This window comes from Aythya marila (genome assembly GCF_965140915.1).
Source record: "Aythya marila genome assembly, chromosome: 5".
In the NCBI taxonomy this organism is placed as follows: Eukaryota; Metazoa; Chordata; class Aves; order Anseriformes; family Anatidae; genus Aythya; species Aythya marila.
This window is the reverse complement of record NC_139046.1, coordinates 4869980-4892457: the sequence shown is the minus strand read 5'-3', so window position 1 is coordinate 4892457 and position 22478 is coordinate 4869980. Positions and strand designations below refer to the sequence as shown.

At 48.3% G+C, this 22478-nt stretch overlaps 1 protein-coding gene across 4 annotated transcripts in view; it reads left to right on the top strand.

Moving 5' to 3' along the window:
- Nucleotides 1-278: 278 nt before the first annotated feature.
- SLC35F4 (solute carrier family 35 member F4) overlaps nt 279-22478 on the top strand; it is a gene marked incomplete at its 5' end in the record, with an annotated part of 100110 nt that continues 77910 nt past the window's right edge. For 2 of the 4 annotated variants that reach the window (XM_082760795.1, XM_082760794.1), the window contains one exon: nt 289-391. In XM_082760795.1, coding sequence (XP_082616921.1) covers nt 289-391 — 103 coding nt within the window. Of the gene's footprint in view, nt 392-20783; nt 20844-22478 lie in introns of those variants that run through there. The other 2 variants (XM_082760797.1, XM_082760796.1) reach the window with 2 other exon arrangements.

Genomic DNA, 22478 nt, shown 5'->3' with positions numbered 1-22478 from the left:
GCTGCGGCACAGCCTCCCCCGGCCCCAAAGCAGGGCTGAGGCGGAACAGGGCGGGCAGGGCCGGCGGGGAGAGGCCGGGCTGGGCGCTGCGGAGCCCGTCCTGCACCAGGCGGCACCGCCACAAGCTGCGGCGGCCGTGCCCGCGCCGCCTTCCTCCTCCTCCTCCTCCTCTTCTTTCCTCCTCCTCCTCCTCGTCTTTCTCTCTCCTCCTCCTCAGCGCCCTGCTCGGCTCCTCTCGGCTCCTCTCGCCGTCCCGCCCGGCCGCCCCGCCGCGGCTCCCTCCCTCTTATGGATGGGAAGGCAGCACCCAACGGCGTGGCCACCATCGAGGACAGGATCTTACGGATCACGGGCTACTATGGATATTACCCGGGCTACTCCAGCCAGAAAAGTAAGGCTGGCCCTCCCTGCCTCTCCCCTGTGCGTGTGTGTGTCTGTGTGTGTGTCAGGGGGAGCGCCAGAGCCCCCCACAAAATGTCCCCCGCAGCGGGGGTGCCTGGCGGCTCCCTCCCTCCCCCTCCCCGCTGTCCCCTCAGGGGAGGCGGCCGAGCCGGGGGCTCTGCGGCCGGCTCCTCCCGGGGCTGGTGGGCGACCAGATATCGGGGTTCGCCCCCTCAGCCCCCTAAGTGGTCCCCCAGGAGCTGGGGGAGCCCCTCCGGGCTTTGTGTGTGTGTGGCCGGGGGGGGACGAGCCCGGGTTTCGCCTCACAACTTCGCTGCCCGCGGCGCCATCCTGCAGCCAGCGCTCGGGAGGGGTGCGGGGTTCTCCTGCTCTCTGTAGTTTCCCTATTTTTTCCCTTCTTCTTTTGGGTTTTTTATCCACCCCCCCTCACACCCAGCAGCCCTGCAAACCCCAGCAGTGAGGTTTGGCTCGCTGAGGGCTCAGCAAAGTTTCGGTGCCTGTGGGGTCCCCCCCCTCTGGCCCTTTCAACCTAAAAACTCCGAATATCCACCTTCTTCCCCCAAAAATCCCCAAACTAATCGGATTTTTCCAGAAAGGTGGGGACTTAGCGAGAGATTTGTCTTTATGCCATCTTAATGCGAAACGTTTACGGCTTATGCTTTTGGTGTTTTGTGGGTTTTTGTTGTTTTTTGTCTTTTTTTTTTTATTCTGTCTTAAAAGGAGCCGCTGAGATTAAAGCGGGCGGTCCTCGCAGAGATCCGCTATTTTCGCTTTTGAAGTTTTTAATTAGGAACAGCGGGGTACCGGCGGCGGGGAGAGAGCCTCCGTGGGTTTCTGTGAGCTGGTGGATGTCCCGGAGCTCTGTGGGGCTGCTTGGCGGTGAAAGTTAGGCTAGTGAAAGAAATGGCTTGTTTTTACCACCAAGGAAATGGATGCGCTAGGGTTTCACGGTCTGAGAGTTACTGGGCAGTTTGCAGAAGCCAAACGGCTCAAAAAACTGGAAAACAAAAGGGAAATGCAGGCAAGGGAGGGAAAGGGGGAAAAAAAAAAGATAGAAAACAAGCCAGGTGAGGTAAGCACTGAGGAACAGGCTTTCCTCTGCTTATTAACCCCCTCCCTTGGGATCCAGCAGGGAGCTGCTTTCCAGAACAGTGTGGCGCTCTCCGGCACGGCTACGAGGAGCCCAAACGAGGTAAAGAAGCTGCTCGGCTCAGACAAGCGTGTCCGAGGGCTGGTTGTGTAAAAGGGAAGAAAGCTGTGTGTCTGAAAAATAACCTAACGTTCCTTTGTGTAAGGGCCAGGTGGAAAAGCAAGCGGTCGAGCCCCGAGGTGTTGCTCAGCTGGTCGGCGGCGTGCTGGCAGCGCGGCAGGCGTGGGGATCCTTCGGCGAGGTCAGGCGGTCTGGCTGCAGGCAGGGAAGTTGGGAAGGAGCTGAGAGCAATCCGCAGGAATAGATGCGAGGCTGTCCAGTGCCTGTTTGAAGGCTGAGCCAGGTGGGACCGGTGTCCTGCAGCAGCTCCAGGGGAGCTCTCTAGTGTGATTTACCCGTGAAAGATGAGGGAAGCAGCCTCATACTTTGTCATGAGTTTGCTTCGGTGGCAGAATGCAATTTTTCAGTCTGCAGCAGCACTCCCACTCTCGATCCCAATGCAGACCTGATTTCAGCGTTGGCAGAGTAACTGGCTCTGCATGGGGGCAGCGGGGGGGACTGCCCAGGCACAGACAAGCTTTCTCGGTCCAGGAGCGGGTTCTGCAGATGCTACAAATTGAATCTGCTGGAAATTAGATAAAGCATGCCTGGAGAGGTGAAAGCTCACTAAAGTGCTGACTCCTGAGATTTTATAGCACATCTTGTAGCCTTTTGTACCATTGTGGAAGACTGGATGCTGACAGGGGTGCCTGTGTGTTGGGGGGGAGATCGGTATCTCAGGTCTTGCTCTTTTGAAGGAAAAAAAAAGCCAAATTTGTGGTCGTCATCCTTAAAGAGAAAAACTGGAAGTGTGAAATGTGCTAAGGTAAATGAAAATTATGTGTTCCTTCTAAACCACAAACACTTTTTAAAGCAGTCTCATAAGTTTTGGAGCCATTATCGTATTTTTTTTGGAGTGCTTGCAGTTGGTAAATGACTAACTTATCCTCGTGTTTGGTTGGGTCTAATGTCTTCCTAAGGTATCCTCATGGCTGTGTTTTGTTGGGTCTAAGGTCTTAAGATTTTCACAAAGATGCTCTACCCTATTTGGGGAAAAAACAGGCATCTTTCAGGCATCATGGGGCACTGAAGCAGTGAGGGTCACTAGGCACTGCTGTAGGTCCTGGCTCAGAGGTTTTACTCTGATCCTGTGTCTAGGCTGAAGTAGAGCCTTCAAGGGGTGTTGTTTCAAAGTCCTTTGGAGAGTTCTTCTCTCAGCCAGCTCTGTACAACTGCAGCTCTGTCAAAATGTAAACGCTCACATGGGAAGTCTGCACAGCTCTGCACGTACCTGAGAGCTGCTGACCTGCCACGTGCCCAGACCTTTAGCACATGGCATCAGTCTCTGCCACTTTCACTTGCTCCTGTCCAGGTCTGAAAGGTGCCTGGGGAAGAGGGCAGCTGAGGATGAGCTGTTGGCCCCAGGGTGGATTTACTCTGTCTACTTTGCTGCTATCCCCCAGGTCTCATCAGGGAGCTGGCCAGGCAGCAGATGGGGATGCTGGTTGGCTGATGATGTCCTGCAGCTGCTCCCCACCTTTGCTGAGGCTCCTTTTTGTCCCCAGCCTGCTGTGTCCAGCTAGGGACAGGGAGAGAAGGTGAAGGCTGGGGCTGGGCAGCTGCTGGGAGTTTTGGAAAATGCCACATACACTAAAAAAAATCAGGGCTCAATGAATTGTGCTGGTGATTTACATCCCTCTCCTTTAGTGGATTGGCATGTATGTCTTGGTTCAACAGGAGAATGAGCCCAGGGTTCTGTGTGAAGGTGAAGGACTGGTCACAAATGGCCCAGAAATGCAATGCCAAAGGTCTGTAGTGTTCAACAGCTGCCTTTACAAAGAACTGGAGTATTTTCTAGAGACCTTTGCTTCTGTATTTGTGTGCACTAACCTACTTCAGCCTTGGGCTTGTGCATGTGATGATGATTCTTTTGTTAATTTTGTCAGGCACTTTCATCATTTTATTTACCCTTAAAAGCTGTTAGAGAAGGAAAACGGCGTCTTATTTCTCTGTAAGCCATCTCATTAAACAGAAGCATGGATTTTGCTCTGGTATTTGCATCCACATATAATGCAAAAAACCCGTACCCTACATAGTAAGACATGGGTGTTGGAGCAAGAGGTGATGTTTTGTGGTTTTTGTTTCCCCCGCCGACTTGTTTCAGAGATGAAAAGGGCCCTTCCTGATCCCAGTTACCTTCTGTCTTTGGATGCGTGGCTTGGTCCCTCAATTCCTACGTGTATAATGTACAGTGTGTCTGAAGTCTCTGGCTCCTGTAGGAAAAAAGAGTTTATGGAATAACTTTGAGGAAACCCCGTGACATCTTGCCTCTCTTCCAGTGAGTTTCCTGAAAATGACTCCACATTTCCCATGGCATCAAGGTCAGCTCTGCGCTGGTGCAGAACAGGGGCTCCAGTTTCTGTGCCTTCCCTTGAGCTAAAGCTGCTCCAGCCAAAGTTTCCCTCTCATCTCCATCAGCTTCACCAAGTCCACCTCCAAGTCGAACGGTTTCTGCCTGCCTGATATCTTTCCTGGTGGAGCTCTTCTCACCATCCACGAAGTTTTGTGTCCTGTCCTGGCTGCCAGCACTGCAGAGCTGTTGCTTTGCAGCCCCATTTTCTCTGGCCCAAACGCAGATGGCGTGACGGTGCTGAAGGTGCAGTGCCTGTGCTTGCTCCCCTAGCTCTTCATGGGAGCCATCACCTCATCGTGCTGTGCTTGGAGAGCCTGCATTAACACACAAAGCTTCTTTCCTTCCATCTGTCTCTTCTCCTTTGGATCTGGAGGGGTTGATTCCCACCCCAGGAGGCCCTCAACACCAGCCTCCAGCAGGCACTTAGGTTGAAACCAGGTTTGTACGTTCCCCCACGCTGCTCCAAGCCCACTTTCTTCTCTCCTCCGACCTGCCTCGATCCAGGGCAAGGTGCTGGCAGCAGGATTGGGGTCTTGTGCCCTAACAAAAGCACAGTTGCTGTAGAGAATGAGCTTTGTGTTTTCTTACTCCGCTGGAGCAGCTCGAGCGAGGTTTTGTGGTTTAATTTGATGAGTTGAGCCTCAAGTCAGCAGTGAACTTAAGCGGCTGCTTAAGTGTGAACTTGCACTAAGCCACTGGGCTTTGACAAAGTGTTCAAAGCGAAATCCGTTCTTAATTGCTTGGCTTAATAACACTGGGATTACAGGCACGACGAGCTGGCATCAGAGGCTTGACAACTCCGCTTTCCTGCTCCCCGAGCAGAGCAAAAGGCCGGGGAGGGGAAATCTACCTCCAGAACACGGGAGGGAATTTTCTTCTGGCTGTTCGAGCAGCTGTGCCAGCAGCTCTGCTGCAGTACGGATCACATGGCAGAGTGAGATCTCTCTGCACGCTGAGCACCGTGCCCTCCTGGCGGCTCGTCCCTTCCAGCGAGGGGAACCGAGGGGGAACCAAGGCAAGTGTGAGTTAAAGAAGTCTCCGGGCTATTTCAGCCCGTACCCGGGTTTGCATCTCAAGTCCTTAAAACCCATGCCTAGCTGGAAAAAGCTTCATTTCAGAGCCCTTCCCTTTCATGCTGGGCAGGGATTTCCCGGATGAGATTTATTCCCAGCTCTTCTTTGAGGGAGGGCGTGCTGCAGACGGGGCTGGATTGCAAACTCTAGATTTAACTCTTTTCTTTTAGCTTTTTTCCCCCCTGCCAGCGTTGAGGGCACAAAGCAGAGGTCACAGCACAGGATGTCCTGGTGTAGTCGCTTCCTCCTCGCAGAGTCGTCTGTCCAAGCAAAACTATGGCTGTGTATCAGCACCAGTAGCACTAACCCATAAAATAATTTATTTTGGCAGAAATCATGTTGTAAATACTCCTTTGCCCACTAACTTGGGAAGATGACCAGGGAAAGGTAGGAGGGAAGAGTTATTGGAGCTGGAACAGCTTGCTGGCACACGTACAAATGGGTCTGGACAGCCCACGAATAAATTAAGGCTGGAAATTAGCAGAAGGCTTGGATCGATGGCCAAAAAGTCTCTCCCAGTCTTCTGCACCTAAATAAGAATTATTTCCCAAGCGTTAAAGATTTCTCATAAATAAGTTTGCCAGGATTTTGAGAATAAAAACAACAACTTGTATTTGGCAGGGGAAGTTGAGACAGTAAAGTGGGGGAGAGGGATGTTAATTTGCTGGAGATGGCACAGAACAAGACAACGTTTGATGGAGAGATCTCTTCCTCTGCTGGTGACTGCACAGCAGCTCTGGTGCTGAGCCTGGCCTGGTGCTGAGGCTGGGTAGAGGTGATTTCAGCACCTGGACAGGTTTTTGTGTGCTCTCTGTCTGTTTTTCTGTCCCTCTGCCCTCCTGGGCTCGCCAAGCTTGGCCGCTTAGGCAGGCAAGCACAGCTCTGGCCTTGGCGAAATGTTGTACAAATAATATTACAAATAGTTCTGAGCGAGCTTTTGTCTTAATCCTGCTGAAACACCTTTGCTATTAGGTGTTTTAGGACGTTTGCAATCATTTCTTCTGCGCATTTGGAAATGGATGGGCTTTTGTTCAACTCCCTGCGTGGCCGTTCACCCGTGAAAGTGAATTCGTGGTTGAACATCAGGTGGCCGGCGTTTTTTTCACACAGACCTGCTGCTGGGTGATCGCTGGGATGAATAATGAAAACTCCTGCCAAAAAATCACCGCATCTCTGTGGCAAACGTGCAAACAGAGCTTGGGGGGCAAGAAGCGAAGTGCTTAACCGGCTGGTTAAATTATTCACCGGAGGTAAGTGGGCCAGCTCTGCTTCGTGAGAGTCAGCCGTTGTTTTTTTTCCTTGCGGTGAGGTGAAGAGGGACTCCCTGGTGGCCAACGTTTTGGGCCGGCCACAGCACGAAGATGAGATCTGCAGCGTCGTGCCTTGCTGACAGCCAGGGTATGGCTTGCACGGCAATGGCAGAGTCACTGTGAGCGTCCTAGGAGCTGTGAGTGACGGTGGTGAATTTATTCAGAGGCATGCGGCGTGTGTTCAGGGCTCCCAGTATGCCTGCCCTGCAAAGAAGGCCTTTCTGCTCTAAAAGCTCTAAAAACATTGCAGGTGAAGTCTAGGAAGAATCAAATACTGCTGATAAAACAGACCTGCCCTTTCCTGCTTTGGGCTGGCTGGCCTGGGTGAGGTGTAGTGGAGTGAGGCAGTGAGAGGTGTCCCTGCTGCCCTTCTGTGGAGGCCGGGGGGAGCTGCTTTGCTCCTCCTCTGGTTCATTTAGGAGCTAAGGTGAAGGAGCAAGGTTAATTTTTAGGGTGGAAGGTGTTGTTTCCTGCTGCTTCTGGTGGTCCCAAAGCTCTGCTGTCTCACAGGTGTCCAGGCTGTTCTGTCTGGTGCAGAAAGAGCTCCCAAGCCTGCTTGGAGTCTCCTTCAGTTTCCAGTTTCCCTTTTTGGACAGGAAGAGGAGCAGCCAGCACCATTTGTGGGTAAATGGGACTCCGCCAACCCACTACTGGACCAGCCATCAGCCCGGCAGTCATCTCTCCACCCAGAACAAGAAGGAAATTGTAGCACGAGGCCAACCTGATGACAGCTCCGCGTTTTCTTCTGTTCTGTCCTGTTCCAAGCACTCAGTGCTTGCGTTACGACGAAATTCACGACTGGGCAGTGGCACCGAGGCAGCATTGCTGGAGCAACTGCCTGCTGAAGCAAGATACAGCGCGGCGATCTCTCATCCTACAGAGACAAAGCCTTCCAGGGGACGTTTTTGCTAAGGGCTAACACACACCTTTATTATCAATGGCTTAGTTGGAGGTGCTGCACACCTCGCTGAGAAACAATTCCCTACCGGGGGCTGATTTTTTTTCTGTGACTGACAGGGACACAACTCTGCAGGCCCGTTACAGCTGATGGGCTCCGTGCCCCCGGATGGCTGAGGACGGTTCTGAAACCACGTGCTGCTGTGCCTGGGTAAGATAAGCAAAAAGCAGGGCTGGAACACATGTTCTCTGTCGGAGCGCTCGGAGGCTGAGAAGTGATTGCGGTGCCTCGCCTGGTGATTTATGTTCAGCATCTCCTAGTGCAGTTGTTACGACCCTTTTATGCATCTAAAATCTCGGAGTTTTTTTGGTTTTTTTTTCTTAGACCAAGCTCGCCACGTGGAATTTGCAGCCCGGGAGCTGTGTGGGAGCGGGTTGGGGTTTTCCTTTGCGGCGCCAGAAATAAGCTGTTGTGCGGTGCTTTGCAGGGGCCACGCTTTGTAGCAGCTCGTGTGCAAGTGGGATGCTTCCCAGCGCCCTGCCAGAGGAAATTCGTCAGCGCTGACAGCGTGGATGGTAGGAAGGTGAACTCTTTGTGGTGCTCCCATACTGTGGCTTGCACCTGAAACTACCTGAGGAGGAGTGGGTCTGCGTATGAGAACACTCTCAGTCAGTTCTCAGCGAGGCTGATAACACAGGGAGTAGGTGGGAAAGGATTGAGCTCAGTGTGTACCAGGAAGGTGGAAGAGGAGAACACATCTGGTGAAGTTTCCTGGTTTTCTATCATTTATTACGTCTTTTCAGGGCAGGATGCGATGGGAAAAGGAAAAAGAAAAAAGTGGGGAGTTAGACAGGAAGAAAACCTTAAACATTTTGAGAATACTTCTGAGGAAAGAGTTCAGACTGGAGGAGTGCCACTGAAGAAGTGCTGTTCACAAAGGCGATGAGGGTCCCCTCCGAGGGCTATCAGCTCTCAGGTGCGAGCAAAACCAGCTCAGGGACTCCTCACTTGGGTTTTCCTGTGCAGCCTGTTTGTTGCCACGCATTCAGTGCTGGAAAGGAGGTTAATTTGATGAAATCAGGACAGCTTCATTTCTAGGTAGGGTCTGCGCAGCGCCTTTGTGCACATCTGCTTTGAAGTGAGTTCAGAGCAACCCTTCCGAGTGTCCCTGTGAAGACGGCGGCCTCAGCCACGGGCCTGGAGAAGTCTGCTGGAGGAAAAGGAGTCCGTGCGTGGGCAAGAGGGCTCGCTTAACCCTGCGTCTTCTCACCGTGCACGGATGCAGCAGTGGCTGTGCTGAGGGCCACAGTTTCCAAGGCAGGCACCTGGAAATATCACTGCTGGGAGCGTGTGCTTTAACTGCCGTGCCCTCCAGTTCTGTAGGTGCAGCTTTTAGAGTCACTTCTTTGCAAACGCGCCCCTTGCTTATTGTTGTTGTAAAATATTTATAGAGTGTAGTGAAGTTTCACTGCGCTTTGTGGGACTGGGACGTTCCTTGATGCTTAGGGATGCAAGCAGAATGGGAAGCACAGGTTGCAGATTTATCCTGCATAGAGGAACGGAGAGTAGAAGAAATCCATCAGCACCACGCTGCACGTCGCTACAGGTGTGGCTTTTGGTCTCTTGCTTGAGCTGGGTCTCAGATTTGCCACACAAATAATAGTAAGGGGCAGACACAGTTGTCTGGGTTCAGATTTACTTTAATGCCAGAGCTGTTCCAAAATAGGGGATGTTGATGACCGAGGATGCTCTTGGTTTAGTTGTAGACAAAAGGGTGGTTGTGTTTTATTGTTGGTTTTTTTTTTTTTTTTTTTTTTTTAAAGTGTTTTCAGATGAATGCAGCTCTGGAGGGCAGCATCAGGGTCCTGATCGTTTCCTCTGCTTCTGTTTTTCCTGAGTTGAAGCAGTCCTAATGCTGTCACCTGGCAAGATCACATGAGAGCAGGAAAACCCTCTGGTGGTTTCAGACTGCCCTTGGTCTCTCCCCGCGGCTGGTGAGGCTGAGAAAACCAACTCACTCCGTTTTGTCCCTGTTCCCCTCTGCGGGAGGTGGACAGGCACTGCAGTTCAGAGCAGACTGGGGTTGTCTGAATAACCAAACACCCTTCGTGCACGTGAGGAGGAGATTCACAGCCCTTCACGTGCAGGTTATGGTCATTATCTCCTGCTGCATTCGGGTATTTGGAAGCAGGGCCAGAGGGACAAATGCAGGGGAGGTTGAAGTGAGTGTGTAGATGCTGCTCTGCTGCTGCATTCACACTTTCTCCTTGTATTTCAGTGGCTTAAGCTGTTTTCCTTGGTCCTGCCATTCCCTTTTCATGCTGTCAGCCTCCTGTCTCTGCGGCAGCAGGCTGGGCTGGTTGAAGGCAAGATCTAAAAGGAAACACATTCGGTGCTTTTGATGTGTGCAGCCTTTTTTATAGGCTACGAACAAAAAATTGCCTGTGTATTCCCAAACTGGAGGATACGTGATCGCTGCTCCCAGCCTCCCTCTGAGAGCAGGCTTTGACATCACTCATACTCTATAATTTATGGTATTTTCGTGGCAGGCTGTTAAGGTCTGGAAGAGAGCAAAAAGGGACGATTTTAAAGCAGAGAGAATAGCCCCGTGCCTCGTGGTCGGTCCGTGAGGGAGCAGGGCCCTGCTCTTTGGGGTTGCTGCCGGGTCTCTTTTGATCACAGAAGCACTTTTTCGAAATGCTGGTGTTTTGCCTAATGTAAGCACTTGCTCCTTGTCAAACACATCCGCGTGTGCCCTGTTAGGACTTCGCACCTCGCTCCTGGGGTGTTTTAAAAGCAGATTACAGAACGTCTTGTAACTCGTCAGCTGTGGAGTTCTTTAACCTGGTTTCTTAAGGCAACAAGGCTTACGTGAGCATGATGTCTTTGTCCCTGCCCCCTCTCTTGATGACTTTTAAATCTATTGAGCAAACTTAACGGGAGCTGGGGAGCATGAAAGGCAAAGGTGCCCTGATGGCCCTCGTGAAAATGGGTGGCCAGCTAGAAGAAGGGAGGCCTCGTGGTTCTCCCACAGTGGGAAAGCTGTAGAATTAGCTCGCTCCTGAAGAAGTGTACAGCTTAAAATTTTGTGGGTCTCATCGGTGGTGCATTTGATTCACATTCAGCTTCAGGCAGAGGTCAGCAGGCGATGTGCAAAGAAGCACGTGATGCAGTTTCCTGGTACGTTTCCATCCTTCATTGATCTGCGCCTTCGGAGTTTTTCAGTGCCTGTGTATTTTAGTACTCTCTGATGAGTATTTCTTCCATGAATTTGTCTAATTACTTTTTAGACACCGAAGAATCCAGCTAGAAGACACAAAGCTGTAGAGAAGCGACTTTGTCCATTTTGCTGCCACTCTCTGCTGCTGCTCGTTCTTTGGATGAGGTTCTTCAGCTGGTGGGTGAGGGTGGCTCTGATGAAGTCTTGGAGCCAGGTCTTTCCCTTCCCATAAATATTTCTGAAGACAGATAAAAAGAAAAACAAAGCATGGGGCTGTTAGGGGTGATAAGCATCCCGTGAAGCTAACACATCCCATACTCTGCAATTCCACCCAGCACACGGATAAGGTGCTGACCTGGGAGGAGAAACCTGCAGTCTTCTGTTTGCCTGCTTCTCTAGGCTGTACAGGGATGCCAGGAGTCTCGTAGGATAGACCTCCCTGTGTTTGGGACTTGGAGATGATGCGGTAAAAACAACAAAATGTTTCTACAGGACAGTTTCATATTTTTTTCCCCCCGAAATTCAGTGAATAAAACTGATTTCCAGTGCCACGCTATTGGTAAAGACCTGTAGAGCATCCCAGACGGTGATTGTGAACCCTTTGCAGTTTTAAAAAATGGAGAGAATGTAGTTATTTTATTAAGGCTACAGAAAATGTTATAAAATATTCATAATGATCATCTCTTCTTATTTGAAATAATAAATCCAAGGTTAATTTCGTACTTGCAGAGAACCGCTGGCTGACTATTAGCCCTCTATTTCTCTCCTGGTGTAATGTAGAAATAATGCTTAATATTTTATCTACTTTGCAGGGCTGTTATTAGGCTCACAAATATGTCATGCTGCCTTGGGAACGAAAAGTAGGCTTCTCCCCTCTCTTGCAGGTTAGGGAAGAAGAGAGCTCCGCAGTCATTTTCAGATGTTTTGGCTCCTTAGGAGCAAAGAAAACATTTCTGCACAAAAGGAGTCCCCAAAAGCATGAAGTTTCTCTGTTCTTGGAGTGAATCTAGTACTGCTTGTCACCCTTAGCTTTAAGGAAGCGCTGAAGAAATGCCACCAGTGCTGGTTAGTTAAAGGCTAAGTTCCTAGAAATTATTTTTGTCGCCCATGCTGTGCATGTGGTCGAGTTGCCAGTTAGCGCCCTTCCTGACCTGTGCTGAAAATTAGAATTTGACATCGTGGTGACTGCGCCGAACAAGGAGAAATGCCTCGGGGGGTTATAAATAGGATTTAAATCAACTTTCCTTTGGTTGCATTTTATTATTCTGCTGGATGTTTATTTCCCAGAGAAATGAACACTGGTTTTAATATCGCCGTGTAGCGACAACATGAAGCCTTTTTAGTTGCTGCTGCACAAAGTATTGTAAAGTCTGACATCCCTTTGAAGAGCTGCTCTTAGCCAATGCTGCTATTTTTATTTTTGAGTTGTTCACTGCTAGAATATATTTTTTTTGTCCTCACATGCCCCAAATTTTCAAACCACTTTCAGATCAGCTTACAACAAATCAATCGAGCTCTTGCTCCTCATGTTTTTTCCCCACTCTTATTAACTTTTACTGGACTCTGCCTTCGAAAATCTAGTGGAAGGATGGCTTTGATTGTTTTTTTTTGCTTCCCCTTGAACTCTCAATGTAGCCTTTAGAGAAATATCTGCCAGAAGCACTGACCTACAAAATCTATTAGGCTCTCCCCACTGGAGTGAAGCTCATTTATGTAATGCTGCTGGATTAGATGACTCGGCTCTGCTTCATAGGTAAAATACGGAGGTCCTGCTTTCATAAGTGTAAGCACAAAGAAGTATCTGATAATGAGATCATGTTTGCAAATCAATGGCAGGTGACTTACAGAGTTATCTCCTGTTTTTTACCTTGCAGGTTTGGAGAGATTCCTTGAGGGCAGGGACCTTTGGAGCAGGTTTACCACCCAGGTGCTGTCAGCTGGGTTCTCTGGGCTGGTTCTTGACCTCCAGGAGCACGTAGAAAGCTCCAGGCTGAGAGCCCTGATAGGAGGGCACTGAGGAAAAGAGGTGCTGGAAGTCACTGCTGACGCAAACTTGGTTATCCCGTTTCTGTGCTGCTAAAGCTCAAGGAGCAAGGGAGGGCTGCGTGTGCCGAGGGAGAGGGCTGCGCTGGAGCTCTGTCAGCTCTATCAGGTAGTGATCCTGTGCTGGGGGGTACTAAAAGTCACTCTTAACAGCTGGGCAGCAAATTAGAGCTGACTCTCTCTGCTTTGGCAGAGGCTGCAGGGAAGTCTGGATGGCCTGGGATCCACACCGGTCTCAAGACACGTCTGAAGCGCTTTGCTGCTGTTATTTTCCTGCGCCAAGATCAGAAGCAGATACTGGGGCAGTTTGTAGGGGAAGTCCTAGGGGTCTGGTGATTGATGCAGAAGGGCAGCGCTGGCAGTTGATGAGTTTGCTTTGTTGGCAGAGCCAAAGGCCCTACAGGGGCTGGCTTTAACTTCTTGCCCTGGATGTTTAGTCTTTGGGTAGAGGAGAATTCGCTCTGCTTGTGCTCTAAGCCGTGTGGATGTGAGGCAACTCCCAGTTAGAAAACACAGTGCTGGGGCAGCACTGCCCAGTGCAAGCTCTAATAAGCCCGGCGGCTTCCCAGTTGCAGACATAAACTGGGTTTGTGCTGTACGTGGTGAGCTCTGAACGGGGCTGCGGCTTGCTGATGTCTTTCTGCAGCTGGCTTGGGGGGGAAGTACCTGGAATTTCTGTAATGCTCTGAAAGAACAGGGTAAGGAGCTGGGGTGTCAGCATTTACCAGCTTCTTCATTCAATGTTGCAAGCAATACTTGTCACTAGAAGGAAGGAAAAGTTGTAAGTTAACTGGGATTGTTCATAGCATGTTGTGGTGTGGCAGAGAGGGCTGCTAAGAACAGGGAAGTCATTTTCAGGGCATGCCCTGAGGGAAATATTTCTTCCCTCAGTTTCTAAACAGACTAAGGATTTAATGTAAGGGCAATCACGATGATTAGGCTTATTATAAAGTCACACGCATAAACAGGTGAGTGGAAGCACAGCAGCAGGTGACTTCTTGGGTTTTATTTGGTGATCTGCTGATTTTGATTGTTAAGGAGGTAATTAGTGACTTATTAACTTATTCACACTCTATTTTTCTGAAGCGTGCCCTTAATGTGAAGCGTAGCTCAGTATTAAATGCTCTAACTCCTTGTCCTCTGCTAGATCTTCTGGTGGGGGAGATGCAAAGGCATCTGTATCTTCCATCAGAGCATAAAAACAAGGGAAGAGAAATGTTAGGTGTTGTGTGGGTCAGGTGAGAAGGGAAGCAGCCCATAAACTTGAACCAGCCCTTGCCTGGAATGGATGCATGGGATGAGCAGAGGAGGTTTGGGGTTTCCTTCCTCAGCTACTCCTGGGGATTTTGGCCCTGGACGCAGTTCACTCAGGCCTCCGTGCCCTTTGGATGGATGAAGTTAAAAGCACCGCAGTGCTTACAGTCTTCACTAGAGGAGTTCATGAAGAGCCCAATGTTGTATCCAGCTGCTTTTCAACACTTGATGTAAGTGAGCAGGGAGCTGCTCAGAGCTGGATTAATCAGGATGCAATCTTTGGTGCAAAACTTTGCCTCTCAGGATGGGGGAAAGGCTGCCTTAATCCTTCTCCCACAGCACTTATTTTAACAGCTCTGCATCCCTGGGTTTCATTGCGGGGAGAAAGTTTCTAATTGCCTTTGGCTTCTTTGCAAGCCCTCATCTTTATCTTTGCGAAGAGAGACCTGCAAACTGCGAATCCTTTCAGTGCCCTCCCCTAAGGAGCATTGGCATTTCTCAAGTGGGCTGGGGGACGTGTCCCAGACACATTAATAAAGCTCCACATCATGAACTATGAGAAGGAGCTAACGGAATATATTATGCCTGCTCTTTCTCTGACCTTCCATAATTGCCTCTGATTACCCTATTACAGCAGAACATTTTAAAGTAATTGTGGAGATCGGATGCAAGTGTGGAACCGCAAAGGTAGACCTGAAACTTTGCAAAATCATGGACAGGCATCTAAATAGTGAATCAGTCTGCTATGATCTTCCTTCTCAAGTGGGATGCTGCCCAGACTGGAGGATGTTTTGTTCCTCAGCTGAAGGTACCTGATGAAGAGTGGCAGAACCTGCCATGGTCTTTGATGTTTTTACCATTGATCTAGATTTTGGGGCCAGGAGAAGATTTGCTTGGCTGAACTGTTTGGGATTTGGTCACTTTTATAAAATTTCATGGGCTTGAGCCTTGATCATCTCAGAGGATGGCAGAACTGGAAGAGGTATGGAGAAATAGCTGCTCTATCTGTCCTAATGAGTATTCCTTGTGGATACTTACCTAACCCCTTGTAAAAACATCCTTCCTTCCAGCCTGTTCCAGTGCTTTGTTTAAACGTTATTTCCTTATGGCTAAATGTTTTTTTTCCATGGTTCAGATCTAGTATTTGTCCTAGTTACTTTTTGCACGAAAACCAGACTGGTCTCCTCCTCTCCAGCAAAGTACTACAAATCTGATGGCCTTTGTCTCATTTTCCTTTATCTTCACAAACCGAAGTCTTCCACTTACTCTGGGTAAAGTCATACTTTCTAGAAATTTGTTCATCTTCTTTTTTTCTGGACTCACTCCAGTGAGCACACACCTCTCTTAAAATCTGATTCCTCGAACTGGACACAGGTTTTCAGCTAAGGTCTCACCAGCACAGCCTGGCAGAAGAGAACCCTTCATTTCCATAGCGTGCCATGAGTTATCTGCCTCATTTCCACGTCTGAATCGTTGGCCAGAGTATAGCACAGGTGAGACAGCTTCACCTTGGGGTTTCCTCTCACCTCCCAATCCTCTTCTAGCTATGGCTATTAACCAAGCTGTGCCTGTACAACTGCTTCCCTGCTCTAGGTGGGAACAACCTTTCACTTTTTGTTGGTAGGAATCCATAGTTAATGCTGTTCTGTTTAACAGAGCCACTGGTAGCAGCTCCAGCTCTGGCTCAGGAGCACTCTTCCACCCAGTGAAGGTTTCCCTGTCTTGCCACGCCGGGCAGCATCAGCAGCCTTACTGCCATCAAGGTCTGTAATGTCTCCTGTCCTCTATTCCCAAACCTGTTACTCTGTCACAGAAACAACATCAGACTGATGTGATTTAGTCCTGACGAAGCCCTGACGGTCATTCTCCTTGTTTTCTTACGTGTAGTCTGTTTTGATTATTTGGTCCCCTGTTTTTATGGGAACTGAGCTCAGGCTGCCTGCTATCTCCAGCTGCTCGCATATATTCTTTCCATTTAAGTTTTCTTTTCCACTCTTTCAGAATTTCTTTTACCTTCCAAGGGTTATCAAAGATTCCTGTAGCAGTAACTAAGATCCCTGAACTGACAGTGTTTTTTTGCAGGGTACACCAGACCAAATTGTTGTTGATACGAGACGAATCCCTCTAGATACAGAAGCTCCAGACAAACCTTGGGTCATTGCCATCTCGTTATTCTTTAGAATATACTGTTCCACAGAGCACTGACTGCTGAGACACTCATAAAATACAGTGTTTCATTACTCTATTAACGACTTTAAATGTATATGTTATGATGAGTTTCTCATTTTTGCCTGCATTTTCGATGATCGAGGGCAGAACGGAGCAGATAACGAGGAACACAATGTTGGCCAACTTGTCAGTGACTTTGAAATTATCTTTGTAACTGATTTTGTGGTATTTCTCTCCGGTATTTTGCCAGCATTTTGCGAGTGAAGTCATCTCGACATATTGCTCACAGATGGTGACATTCTCAGATGTGGTGTGTGACAAGCCAAGGTTCAGGTACCATTTGGAGTCAGGCTCGAGCGCTCTGTAGACATGGCCCTGCCCTTTGCACAGGTTGAAAAAATTATCTAACAACTTACAGGAGGCCAAATGAGTAGTGAAGCAGAACTGGTTAAATACCAGAAGAGTGGTATTGAATGGTCCCATTAAACTAATAAATTTAGGAGATTGCTTGCAATTGTCCAATCCAGGCCATCTGGACTGCTGCCTTCTGTGCTGTGGTGCTGAGAAGGCAGGAATATCCTTTAATAAACAAGAGTTGGGTCCGCCAGCCAAACATCTCCTACTTCAGCTCACCCCAGGAAAAGGCTCCTGGGTTGGACCGAGAGCTGCAGCTGTATCCCTGGGAGAGGCCTGAGGGGTGAAGGGGCTGGGATCCAAACCCAACATCTAGCCTGTGTCTCAAAGATTGGAATGATCTTTGAGTGGACTGTAAGGGCATCTTCTGAACAAGGAGCTGACTGGGGTAAGGATGGAGCAGGCTGCTGGCCTTTCTGCCATAGCATGTATTGATTCCTGCCTTGTGTAGGAGAATCTACAATCCAGCCCACTAGAAATGGTAGCAAGAGGTTTGGTTTTTTTTCTGTTTATTTTTTTTTTTCTTCCCTTTTTCTTTTCTCTTTTCTCTCTCCTGTCTCTCGCATCTTTCCTGTCTTGGAGGAATTTTTTCCATTTAGCTATCTAGGGAGGAGGGCCAAAAAAGCTGAACTCTTCATTGCTTGCTTGCTGCACACCACGTCCCATATTTGTAAGTCGCGATCATACTAATTTCTCACAATTTCTGAAAATCACTTTTTGAGCTCCTAAACATCAGCATGTCTCTTACCTTAAAGCTTTTTCTTCTAGTGCTCTGTACCCATCCTGTGAAGGGCTGTAATCCTGCTGGCCTGGCTTGGTTTAAGCACCAAACCCCTCCTACAAGTCCATGTGGTGTGACAACTCACCCGTCTTTAAACCCCTCTTCCTATCTCTTCGGAGACCATGGCAGCGTGTGTTTTATTTATTTATTTATCATTTTAATCATTTTAAAAGCTAGAAGTTAACTTTTTGGATGTAGTTGTGGGCCTTTGGGCACTGGTGTCTGAGAAAGGCTTCTGATTAACTGGAGTCTTAGTCCAGTGGGGCCCAGCACAGCATCTTCCAAAAGCCTGTTGAGCACGGGGTCCTCGTTTAGCAGAGCTGGTAGGGGATGCTGTAGGAAACAAAACAGGACGTGAACAAAGTGACCCCTTTCTGTTGCCCCTCCCAGCTCTAGGCTATCAATCACTTCTGAATATTTGAACTTTTTAATATATTTTTAGCATCTTTGACAACCCCTGGCAACGAGTGCCACAATCTCACTTTGTGTTACATGGAGAAGCTGCCCTAAGTCAACTGTCCACCACCAGTCTTCTTGAGAACCGTCTAGTTTGGGTGTTAGCACGAGCCCTGGAGGTTGAGGTTTTGATGCTGGCGACAAACCCTTTGTGACTGCCCCAACAGCTGGAGCTGGCGGGCACGAAGCACTGGCTGCATCACGGGGAATGGAGAAGCAGCTAACAAAAGGAAAAAGCTCGCTCATGTTGCGTGGCTGCAGAGGTACCGATGTGCTGGCAGACTTGGTGGGGGCTTGGTTGTTCAGCTCTAATTAAGGTTCCAGAGTTGGAGTCCTGACTCGGGCAAAGCTACTGAAATTAATGGGGATTTTGCCTTGAGTCAGGTCGGCAGAATTGAGCCCTCGGTTGTTTTTTTTTCCCCTTGCTGCGTTTTGTCTCGTGTGAATCTGCTCGCGAATGTGCTCTACTTGCTGGTGCATAAAGTGAGCTGACTTGGATCTTGCACTGCTTTGCAGGAACTTTACGGGTGCTGTCTCTGAAACTGTTTCCCTTGCCTTGTTGAGTGGCGATTTCTGCAGATCTCAGCTTGCAGACCACGAGGAGTCAGTTCTGCTCTTGGGACGTGTTCAGGTTTTGTTTGCCCTGTTGTAGAGTGTTTGCCTGTTGAAGGTTTCTTTGTTTTTGTAGAAAAGTAAACAGCTGACTAATAACCTCGAAGTTTATATAGCATTTCACAGTGATAGCAGCACTGTTAATTTAGCAATCACAGAAGACAGCACTGTTGTGTGAAATTAGAGAAGATTGTTTCTTTGTTAGCTGCTTTTATCTGGAAAAGGAGGAAAGCCTGCTCTATTTGTTTTTTCTGGAGCAGCAATATGTTCTCATCATAAACATGCCGTGTAACGTTAATTATTAATCACAAGGCTTAAATATAGAAATAAATATAGGGTAGTAATCTTGTGCCTAGATAAATCTGGACTCTCTCCATCAAAAAAATGAAAAAAAAAAATACGGCTTTACACCAGGGTATATATACTTTGTGTAAGGGAGATCAAAATGAGATCACTGAATATTTAGGTGCTCTGTCTGTGTTGGACAATTCTTCTGTCTTGATGCTTTTCGGAAGACTGCTGGAGTCTATTTATAGCACAGCTTTTCAGCATCTGACCCATGAGCTCCTGTGGACAGCCAGTGGGTTCTTATTTATTTATTTTGATAAAGGCAGGATACAGAGCATGCGCTCAAGTTCAAAATGCCAGAGGTGTAAAGGCTCAACCCCTACCACTTCTGGTGCCTACCTGCTCACAGGTACCTGTGTACCATCACAGAGAAGCAATCCTACTCTGCCGGGAAGCATCCCAGGAAGGAATCCGTCCAGCCAAGAGCATGGGAAGGACTTCTGAAGGTGCTGAGCATCACCCAGCAGTATCGCAGGTCACCACGCTTGTGTAATACTTCCCTTGGTGTCAATCTGGGAGCTGTGAATTGTGATCTCTGCTCGTCTGCAGCTGCTGGTGGCATCCTCAGAGTGTGGAGATGCTCGAACTAGTGAGCTGTGTAGCTGGTGGACCTTGACCAAGCTTGCCTGGCAGCAGGATCAGCTGCTTCTGCGTACGTGTTGTTAATGCCTCCTGATTTGCAGGCGTCTGGAAGGCCAGCAGGGGCACTTAAATTACCTAATCTGACCTCCTTTTGATTTTTCTATTACATTACATACAAATACACCCACTTACATATTACGTTTAATACATAAAAACATGTCAGGTGCATTACATGCTGTTAATGCCTGCGTTGAAGCCATGGTATAGCAGGCTGTTGCTTATTCTTTAAGCCATGACAAATCCTGGGAGAGTCAGGGTAATCTCTAGCTGCAGCTGGACTCGGGGTCCCTGCCTTTTAGGGAGGGGAGAGTTTGCCACTCTGCCTCTGCGGGGATGCGGAGTCCTGTCTGAACACAGGACGGTCAGTCCCTGCTCAGGGGAAAGGCATTTCGGGCTCAAAGTGGTTATCCATGGATATTGATTGATTAAAAAGGGAGTACAGTTGTTGTTAATCATGGGAGCAAACACAAGACTTTTTTTTTATCATGCACAGCCTCGTTCTACCACCTTGTCCTTGGTGTATGTCCTAACTCCGGCTTGTGTCAGTGGAGCTTGCCTGCAAGTCATCTTTTAGCAATTAGATTTGACCATAATTAGGTGCTGTAGTTGACAGACTGTATCTCTGAATGAAGCTTTTATTGTCATATTCGAAAAGTAAAGCAGTGCCAGCCTTTATCAGCAATTCTTCTCTTCCCTTTACCAGCACAATTCAAGAATAACAATGGAAATGAGGAGAGATATTTCCAACTGCTTTACCTCAGTGGAAACCCACAGGGTTTACTGGAATTGTTGGAGATGTCCTGGTGCAGCCAAGAAGGATCTGGCCAATTTGTTTTTTTCTTCTTTTTTCCCGTGTGTTCCAGTCAGTGCATCATAACCCAGAAATGACTGAAACAAGGAGAAAAATGTAACATCCAAGAATACCATGCAGGTTGGCTGACTTTCATTTGCTGTTTTGTTTGACCTTGGCCAATACACGTTCTTCTTCCACCCCCAGTTATTTGAGCTTTTCCTGCCCTTAATGCACTCGAGTTTTTGTAGGAGGGATGTGTGTGTGCTGCCCAGATGCTCAGCAGGAGCAAACCTGCCCTGCTGGAGTCGCAATGCTGAGGGTATGGAAAACCTCCATCCATCGAGATTTTCACCCCACGTCTGATCACAATGAAAAAAAAACACCCAAGGAGATTCCTGAAGCTTTTCTGTGGCTGTTCTGTCTTTGATCAGTATAAATCCAGGCTTGTCAGAGTGTCACATTCTGCCAATTTAGCTTACTGCATCCCACATCCAAGAATAATATAAGAATAATGCAAGAATAACCCCAAGAATCCTGCTGTTTGTTTGTTGTAGAAATTATTGTGCGGTACCGAATTAATTAGTTTTTAATGCGGAAGAGACTGATTTAAGTAAGCAGCTGGAAAAGAAGAACAGGGCTGTGACAAAGAGGTTAACTGCTGTGTTGATAAATTAAAATTAAAAAAGTAAGACTTTACCATGTTGCAAAACATTTTAAAGCTTTTTTTTTTTTTCCAGCAATATGAATAGGAGTTTTTATAGAGAAGTGCACTTAAAACTTCATGCTGTCTGATGAGAAGTTCTGGACTTCCATACATTTCAACTGGGTATGTTTGCCAAGTGCTTTTATTACTTCAATCAATTTAAATTTGCAAGACCGATGATCCTGACAGAAGCTATTGGCACATCATGTGATCCCGGGAGCTAAAAATACCGTTCTCTATGGGGCTTACTTATTTCATGCTTCAAAGCCTCAGAAATGTTTGTTTAAAGAAAAAAAAAAATAAAGAAAAAAATAAAAAGGAAAAGAAGTTTGCGGTTTGTGTGATACCAGTGACTTACTGAAGGAAAAATACCTGGTGCTTTTCAGCGAGCCTTCAGGATGTTTTGGTGTCCCAGAAATGAATTATTTGTTTTATAGAGGTGCTGAAAGGCTCTGGATGGAATCAGGGCTTCATCCTGCCACCACCGTGAGGGAGCAGGTCCGTGCACGAAGAAATCTCCTGTCTGCTTACACAAGAGAGGGTGAGACTAGGATGGAGAGTGGGGCACAGCCACAACCTTATTATCAGGCACAGGGCCAACTCTGACATCTGATTTTTGATCCACGCTGCCCAGGTTCAAATCGTAGCTGGCTGAATGCTGTCCCCCTGTCCCAGATACGGTGCCATCAGCTCTGCCCTGATGTAGATCCTGGAATGCAGTGGCTCTGTGCTTGCCTTTCTGTGTTTGCTCATGACCCAAAATGCTACTGAGAACTTGAAAATCTGTCCTCTGTTGCTCAGAGCCAAGGAACTTGAAGAAATCCTCAGTGCTCGGTCCATCTGAGCAGCGCTGCCTTGGTGTTCCCTTTGCAGTTCCTGACAAGCTGCCCTCTCGCCTTCTGGGAGCCTTCAGAATCGTTCTCGTGTCCTGCTGCCCCTGCTGATGTTAACCTAACCCCAGGTGAACTCCAGCAGCCTGCTTGAAAGGGTGTTACAGGGCTGATAGAGGCAAACTGCGATTCCACGGCCAACTCTTCAGCATAATAGCAAACGGTACAATAAGGGACAACGACCACAACCTGCAGCTTGGGAGGTTCATCGTGGGGATTTCCACTAGAGGATAGTGCTGGAGGAGTGCAGACATGGGGACTCTATCCATGTTTTTTCCAGATTCAGCTGGATAAAGCTGGGGCTGATGTGGTCTAATACCAGCCACAGTACCGTTTGGAGCAGGGAATTGGTGGGAAGGGGCCTTTGAAGGTCTCTGGCACATTTCTGCATCTATGATGCAGAACAGCTGCCTTTATTAATAACTGGTTAATGAGCAGCATTTAATTAGTGCCCAGCACTGTGGGTTTCTAGCAATATCACTGCTGTTGTCGGGAGATCTTGTGTTTGTGTGGTGGTATGAGTTTTGTTTTATTGCTTATCCTTGTCTGCCTCTTTTTGCACAGGGAATTGGGCAGCAAGGCAACGAGATACCACTGTGTCAAGGATTTATTCTGCAGGCCAGGCTTCTGCACCTCAGTTTGTGTGAGCACGTCCTTACAGCCTGTGTGTTAGGAGTCAGAAGGAAGCACTCTGTCCTCTGTTGGTCCTTCAGGTTTGGAGAGATGAGTTTGACTTCTTTGCTTCTTCAGAAGCAGTAGTAAAACTTCTTGTAGGTTCTGTGGCCTGCTGGGTGTTTCAGTTTTGTCTTTCTAGGCCATGGTGTTAGCACCCAAGTGCTAACACAGTTCTGATAGAGCCGGGACAGCT